The sequence below is a fragment of the Antrostomus carolinensis genome, unplaced genomic scaffold, assembly GCF_000700745.2.
Source record: "Antrostomus carolinensis isolate BGI_N321 unplaced genomic scaffold, ASM70074v2 scaffold8726, whole genome shotgun sequence".
In the NCBI taxonomy this organism is placed as follows: Eukaryota; Metazoa; Chordata; class Aves; order Caprimulgiformes; family Caprimulgidae; genus Antrostomus; species Antrostomus carolinensis.
The window spans coordinates 78283-86800 of NW_010322536.1; the positions used below are offsets into that span (position 1 = coordinate 78283).

Sequence of the window (8518 nt, forward strand, 5' to 3'; positions counted from 1 at the left end):
AATTTTAGCATCAAATGTCAAAATTCTGAAGGCCAGAGGACAGATGCATCCCCAGGAGAAGGACTTATGTGCAAAATATTTTAAAGATGGAAAATGCCAACTGTAGAAGTTTGGTGCCTAGATGGTGTACCCTCATCTTGTACTCTGTTGGGTACCGCTATCTTTCTTCAAGTCCTTTTTTCCTGTGCCATATCCCATGTCAAGCAGAACAACTTCTCTCTCTAAAGCATATTTCACTCACACAAGATGGGAAATTCTTCCCATCTGAGCACTATTTGGCAAAGGGAAGTGTAGGGCTCTTCCCTGGGATGCACAAAGACACACACTGTGGGCTGAGACAGGCAGGAGCACAGTGCCCCTGACCCAGCTGCAATCAGAACTGCAGATCCCTGCTCCAGGGACACTGTGTCTGGGGACGTCCAGTGGTTAGGAAGCTGTCTTAAAATTAAAGTCAAGTTAATTTTAACTTTAGAAGAAAAGGGCTTAAAGGAAATGGATTTCAAAGAGGTAGCTTCAGATGAAAAGCACTTCAAGAAAAAAGGTTTCAAAGAGAAATAGTCCATGCACATGTCCAGCAGATATAAAGCTTAACGAGCCCTTTGCACTGAGTCTGGTCTCTCCAGGTGCTCCAACAGAATGATGTGGGCAGCTCTTCTGGCCTCCTGCCATGTGTGGGGGATTTCTTCTGTTCTTAACAATCCACCTCCAACTGACATGAGATATACATTTTTTCCACCCTTCCCGTTCTCCCTAACACACCCCATAAAGAAACACCTAACTAGGACCAGGTATAGACACCAGTATGGACACAGAGGCAGCCCAGCATGTGCCCACACAGCCAGGGCCAGGGAACCAGGGCAGAAACTCCCACCTGGCACAGACTGGGAAGAGGGGAAGCACTACCCTACTGCAGCAGCACCTCAGGGAAAAGGAGCCCAGCATCACTACGATGAGGCAAGAGCATCTCCCATTCCCCAGGTAATCCCAGCAAACGAGCCCTTCAAACATCTGGGTTCAACTCCTTGCTTGGCCTCAGATTTTTGGTGTGAGCTCATGCAAGTCCTTCATTTCCTTTGTGCCTCTAAAACATGGATAATTTCCCTTCCTGTTAGAAGCACTGTGGGTAGCAGCACATTCTAGATGGGGAAGGAAGCAATATCAAAGAGCCATTAAAGTCATCTAGACAGAAAAAGAATAAATGGCTTTTTATGTTAAGTGTTTACTGAGTGGAATAAGAGGGGTGAGTCACAAGCAGAGACTGGTCCCACCGTGTCCTCCCTTCTCTCACCTACAACACCACTGCACAGAAGTCCCATCTCACTCCTGAAGATGAACTCAGCTCAGCCACAGCCCCATCCTCTCTCTCACAGATGCTTGCACAGACTGCAACAGTTTAAAAATAAAAGACAATCTAAACCATTTGGATCTGGTGACACATAATCCAGCCAGGCACTTCCAGAGAACACAGAAATTCACACCCACTCAGTCCTTCAGGTGCTCAGACTTGGCACTCTACAGTTGACCTACCTTGACAGAAGTCACAAGGGCTCCCCCAGTTTGCATGAGGGTCAATAAAACATAAGTTAAGGAGAAAAAAATTGCCTTTTGCCACACAGTCAATTTATTCCATGTCTGAAATTTTGGAAAGGTGGCCTTTCCAAGTTCTACGAAAGAGAGAAGGTGATGAAGGGTGAAGGCTGCAGGATGATGCAATACTAAACATCAGAAACTGAACTGGGGACTTATGTTCAGAACAGATCTCTGGAAGAGATACTGCAAAGTACATCCTCCAGCATGGCTCTGCCAAGGAAAATGGGACCTCATAACAGATGCTACTACTCAAGGAGTGTCAGAAGTTACATATTGTTTCATAGCCCAGGCCTGCTTATTTTCTGTTCACAATTATTACAGCCTCTCCAGCCAGAGAGGTTTACTGCAGACCAGGGACAGCTTCAGCCTCTGGTCACTGCTTTCTAACCTGCCTCATTTACCAACGCATCTGATAGGCATCTCCTACCTGGAGCCTCTTCCTCCAGCAGAGATGATGGCAGGGATGGAAACGCAGCCGTGATTCCAGTTCAGACCTGCATCAGCTATCAACAGAGATGCACCCGATGTCTTATGCAGAACAACCTCCCCTGTAGCCCCAAAGTTCATGGCAACAGCCTATGTCATCTACAACAGCATCTTCAGCAGATTCTAGGCACCCTTCCAGACAAACTAACCATTGCACCCTGCTCTGGGAACAGGGCTCCCTCAGAGACCTCCGGAGACCCACGCCAGATGACACTGCATCAACCACCCTAGCTGGGATGGTTAAATATACCAAGATTCCTGAAGAGGTATCAGTGCCATCTTCCTCCATGCTGCACAACGTGATGGCCGGTGTGTGTGGACACACCTCAGAGTTTGCAAAATGCTGCCTCTCTTGAACACTTTACAAAGCACTGGCACCTTCACCAGGTTTCACTGGCAAAGCTCTGCCAAAGCCATCCATCCTAGTACTTACGGTTCTGAACCAGGCATGTAGCTTTAGATGGTCAAGAACTTAATAGCTTTAAATGGTCAACAGCTTAATGCTACCTTCTCACTAGTGCCAGCCGTCGTACAGAGCTGACCAAGCCTGCCCATTGCACCTCTAAGTGGAGAAAATACGCTGCTCCTCTCGCTTTTTCTCTCCAGGCATCACAAAGATCCTGCACCAAGGAATCAAGTGAGACAAGAACACAAAGCTGCTGATGCAACTCCCATCATAACCCTATGTTTCTTACAAACTTTGCTCTGAACACTATCATGTACCTCTTTAATCTGGCTCAAAGCCAACCAGAAAGCCTTGAAGACTTAGAATTATTCCCCTCACACAGCTCCTGTCCAGTCTGATGGGATAACATGACATGTGAAACAGATCTGACATGGCAACCATCCAATATGATGCTTTTCAAGCAAGAGTTAGTGAGACAGGGAGATATCAGACCTGATGCAAACTCAATTTGCCCTCAAAGAGCAACCCTCCCACAGAGTTCTTGAAATACGCTCTTTGATTCAATTCAAAGGAAGCTAACAACACTAAAGCAGGCTGGAAACAGCACTACAGGGGGAGAACCACCAGGTTAAGTCAAAATTAAACATCCAGAAGTGGTGGCTTTTACAATACAACATATAAAAGAGTTTTGGGGTTTCTTTATTTGATGAGCTTCTCAAAACAGCTAGTTCCCTAATAGTCAGACACAGAGACCTTCTGGGTAGATGTCGCTTAACTCCCACCAATTCACCTGAAAGGTACCCACTACTTTTGATGGGGCTTGGCTTGGAAATTGAGCATGCTGGGAAATTATCCCAGTGTCCTTAACCAAGCTGGGCAAGTTCTCTTCTATATTCTACCTTGTCCCACACCAGCTTTGATTCGCATCAGTTGGACATCACAAATATAAACACTGATAAACTACTCCAGGGTGGAATTAATTAGTCCAGTCATTAACCACAAGGCCTATATGTACTGTGGGAATAAAATGTACAAAGCTTTATAGAGGCTTTGCAGGTTTGTCTTGAGTAACACTGCCAGCACAGGGTCACATGCCTGGACCACACACCCCTTAAAAATGCCAGAAAAGTGGCACTTATAAAAATGCTGCTGAAGTAGTAAACGGGTTGATCAGCTACTACCCAACTCGTTTTGTCCTCACAGGACGTGTATCCCTGCACAAACCCATCTCAGGCAAAGGGAACTGAAATTTTGCCAGGAATCTCACCTGAGAAGTCATTTATTTGTGCACCCTTGGAGCAACACAACACTAAACTCTGGGAATGAAGGAGCAGGTCTGGATTATTCAGAGCAGCTCTTTCCAAAATGAAAACTCATGTCACACTGCCTGGGACCCATCCCAGTTCAACCAGTCATCACTGGTGGATGGGGTTTCCTCAGAAATGAACTCAGAAGTGTGTTTAGCTTGAGAGCCAACCCATGAGACCTCCCAGCATGAGGGGCTGTCCCATACAAACAGAAGAGCAGGAGACATCCTCTGTAAAGTTAAAGGAAGAAGGTGCTTTTTCTCTTACCCAGGCCCTGGTTCTGCTGCTCCCACTCGATACTGTCGGGAACCTGGTAGGACACCCCAGCCAGCTGGGCCACAGGGTTTTCCAGGCCAGCTAAGGGCTCCTGGGAGGTCTCGCCTGGAAGCGTGAAACCTGGCAGCTCCGTGTCACCCTCCATGCTTTCATCCATCGAATCTATGTCTTTGTCCTCCTCATCTTCCTCTTCCTCCTCTTCTTCTTCCTCCTCCTCTTCATCCTCTTCCTCTTCCTCACCCTCTGGCCAGGGAGACACAAAAGCAACATCAGGAAAGATCCCACAAGACAGAAGGTTCATACATCTCTACAGGTGAGCACCACGACAGCCAGCTGATAGCCCTTCTCCAAAGGCAGACCAGCTGAATGAACTTGTGCCTGTTGTCTAACAGGAAAGACACCCAAAGGGGTTCGTTTAGAAGAGCTCATCACCCTCTGAAGTTGCTAAGTAACCAAGAGAGGTTGCCTTACAGTATCAAATGCATTAGTAGGAAATACTGTTATTTTGCTTTCCAATAGCGGAGTACAAACAAGCACGTGTACAAATGCCTGGGCAGATATAACCACAGTGCTCTCTGCTCAACTAATTTCAACTCAAGTGAGAACTATTTCCCTGATTTCCAATCTTGGAGGCAGCAATAAGTAAGTTCTATTTTTAACTTGTATTAGGCCTTTCACAGCTCTGCAAAGGACGCTGCTTTCCAGCCCAATTAGACCGATACGGCCTCTCCTCCAGAAAAAGCATCTGGCTTTGATGTGTGCTGGCAGATAGGCTCTTGGGTGTGGGTGATGGCAGTGATCCTCAGCAGGTTTACACCGTCACTCCTGTCACAACAAATTTACACCAGACAAAGGTATGACCAACGAAGACTTAACTCAGTATGGGAAAGAAGGCAGCACAGCCAACACATCACATGAGTGCAGATAAATGTGACACTAAGGGAATCCCTAAGGGAATTCTCCACTAGAGGAGATACCCATCTTATTCCAAAGCCAACTGCTCTGTGACCACATAGAGAGATAAATATTTAAGCCATATTTCATTGCTAGAACCTAAAATGGTTCTATACTGGATCAAACCAAAGGCCCTTTCTGCCCACATCCTATTTCTGACCACAACTAGCCACAGAGGCTGAAGAAAGACCAGAGCAGGGGACACACAGAGCCAGTCTCCCCACAGTCTCTCTTCCCAGCTTTTAGTTATCAAGGACTCAAGGACTTCCCGAGACAGAATTTGTATCTGAGCTCTCTAACAGCTGCTAATGGAGCTACCCACCATGAAAAGGTAGCATCTGGAATAATGACATGTTTTGAATTTCTGATGGTTAGTTTTTCAAAGCTGAAAACTAAAACATAATAATTATGCACTTTGTCTAATTTACATTAAGTTCTGCTCAGCCCTATAGAAAAAATTCCTCCTGATGTACTCACACAGGGAGAGCCCATCACCCTGCATCTGAGGGTCTAAGACCATTTTAAAAACTAATGATCCAGCAAAACCAACATTTGTTATCTAAATATCCTTTTATTTCTGTTGGAGTTGTACATCATATAGGTTACAGATGCTGCAATGAGATGGAGCAGCTGAGGTAGGACACCCGAGGGGCTGCACAGACCTTGCCTGCTGTAAGTAAAGCAGGGGATGCTTCACTCTTCTCCTTTCTGCTGTGGGATGCAATGACACTCCAGCACAACTGTTCCACAAAACACCCAACAAACAAAGCAGGGAACTTTGGGGAAGCTATTTGGTTGGTGGCTATCTGACTTGAACTAGAATTATGGAATGGTTTGGGTTGGAAGGAACCTTTCAAGGTCATCTAGTCCAACCCCCCTGCAGTGAGCAGGGACATCTATCTTCAACCAGATCAGGTTGCTCAGAGCCCCGTCCAACCTCACCTTGAATGTTTCCAGGGATGGGGCTTCTACCACCTCTCTGGGCAACCTGGGCCAGTGTTTCACCACCCTCATTGAAAAAAATTTCTTCCTCATTTCTTCCTTCCTTCCTAAATCTCCCCTCATTCAGTTTAAAACCATCACCCCTTGTCCTATCACTAAAATTAACGGGGGGAGCTGGCCTCCTTCCTTTGACCTCTCTTTCACAGACTGGAACACCTAGAGAAATCAGTGCACATTATAAAACCACGGCATTCACTGTGCTATTACATGGCATCTCCTTTCCTTCTAATTCAAGGATTTGCTTTAAAACACTGCATGGTTTTTTTCCAGCTCACCAGACAAGACAAGCCCGTTTGCCACCTTTCAATTCCAGCCCTGCATTTCATACAAATAAGCTGCTGTTTGAATTGAGCTGCATCATCCTGCTATAGCATGGCTTTCAGTACCTGGAAAGGAACGATCACTCCTGCAAACAATTATACCATGTAGAGCATCTAATGGAGCTCACAGGGATATAGTTAGCCCCTTAAATTCCCATTATATTTTATAGGCAGTTTCTGTCTTATAATGTGCCCATCATTTCAAATCAACATAAGAATATTTTCTATCAAACTGCATATTTTCATACAAAATACACAGCTTCTGTAAACCTGAGAATGGCACCTGGAGAGTGCTTGCAGGAAACCTGCAAAGACAAGTTAATGTAGGTCTTTTGCCTCTGCTGAGAGCAACACGGCTATAAACATTTACAAACTTCAATAGCAAAGACACTAAAGAGCTAGCACACCAGAGAGCAGGAACATGAACAGGTTTTCCATAGATGGATGCCAAGAGAAAACAAGAATTAGTTTTTTTTATCTCTGAAAAACTAGTCTGGGACAAGGTTTTTAAAAGCTTCTTGTGATTCTAGCAGGTCAGATCAGAGACACCTGCCAGGGTCTAGTTTTGAAGCAGCAGATAGCCACCCCTGTACCTCCAATGTCTAGCAGGCAGCCAAGCTCAATACCCAAATTGAAAGTGCCAAGACTACTTATCCCATCTGATCATCACTAAATTACATCAATCATCACACAGCCACAGCATAAAGATGTGAATAATGTAATTCTCGTAGCACAGCCACTGCCAGGGGAAAAGAAAGAGCTCTTGACTTGTTTCTTCCTCCTCTCTAGCTCATTCCTACTTCTGAAAACAGCTTTTCAACCCCCCCATCCCAAAATGCCAACAGCTTGCCTTGCTGCAAGGTGCAGTGCAGAGCACCACTTGGTGGTCACAAGGAGGAAGCTACACTTCTAAAAATAATCACAGACTTCACAAAAGCTGGATTTCAGAAGCAAGAGGCACAACAGGAGCCCAGCAGCAGCGGGCAGGCTGCGCAGAACGCTTGGTAGTCTCCTCAGATGGAAAATAGAAGTAAGCATCACACAGCTGAACCTCACGCTGGAGGTCTGTGCTTCACAAGAGCCACTTTTTCCCTCCTAAATTGGCACTTTTTTGGTCTTTCAGAGGCCTCGGCAGCAGCTTTGAAAGAAAAGAAACAGAAGAGACTGGAAGTAGCAAGGACTGGAAGTGTAAAGCCCAGCAGATGCAGAAGGATTTTGGATTTTCATGTGCATTTGCAGGCCATTGTGAACTATTACACGTATCATGCTCGCATATACTCTTCGCTTTTGGCTAAGGTTCATCTTACCAAAAAAACATATGATGAAATGTTACTGCCTTATGACCAAGGCACTAGTCTCCAACCAAAAAAAAAATGCAAGTATAAAGTTTTCTTGGCCACAAACATGAATCTATAGAATCACAGAATGGTTTGGGTTGGAAGGGACCTTAAAACTCATCTAGTTCCAACCCCCCTGCCATCAGCAGGGACACCTTCCACTAGACCAGGTTGCTCAAAGCCTCATCCAACCTGGCCTTCAACACTTCCAGGGAGGAGCAGCCACAGCTTCTCTGGGCAACCTGTTCCAGTGTCTGACCACCCTCACAGTGAAGAACTTCTTCCTAATATCTAATCTAAACCTACCCTCTATCCAGGCACTGACCTAGAGCCCAGCTGTAGGAGCAACTCTGAACATCTGAGAGTGGTCACAAATGCCCTTTGCTCGCTGGAGCAGGCAGGTACACAGCACAGAGCAGTTCCTGCTGTGAGCCATCCTTGCTCTATACATCTTCATATGTTACATATAAGCTGATATTGTTATCCTGTTTGCACGCACTGAATCCTAGCTCTTGCTTGTGACATGCAACATGGACCTCCCACCACAAGGAAGGATGGTGTCCTGTGTCCTCTCCCTGTAACACCAGGAGACTTCAGCACTGAAGTATTTATAGTCCCCACAGGTGTTTGTATTTTCTACCTCAGTTCAAGTCATGAACAGTTAACTCCAGGGCAGAGTTGAAGACTCATCTCCAAGACTGAAGAAATCCAAGATCTGCCACTCTTTGACAGACAAAATAAGCACTGTATCCTCTAAAGTAGGCTCTGCTTTTCCTTCATTGAAACAGGGGAAAAAAAAAAAAAAAAAAACTTAACACCTCCCTGCTGTGACCACAATAC

At 45.5% G+C, this 8518-nt stretch overlaps 1 protein-coding gene across 1 annotated transcript in view; it reads right to left on the bottom strand.

The window, feature by feature from the left end:
• ARMH4 (armadillo like helical domain containing 4) overlaps window positions 1-8518 on the bottom strand; it is a 61607-nt gene that overhangs the window by 38500 nt on the left and 14589 nt on the right. The window contains exon 4 of the mRNA XM_010170267.2: window positions 4057-4308. Coding sequence (XP_010168569.2) covers window positions 4057-4308 — 252 coding nt within the window. The remainder of the gene's footprint in view (window positions 1-4056; window positions 4309-8518) is intronic.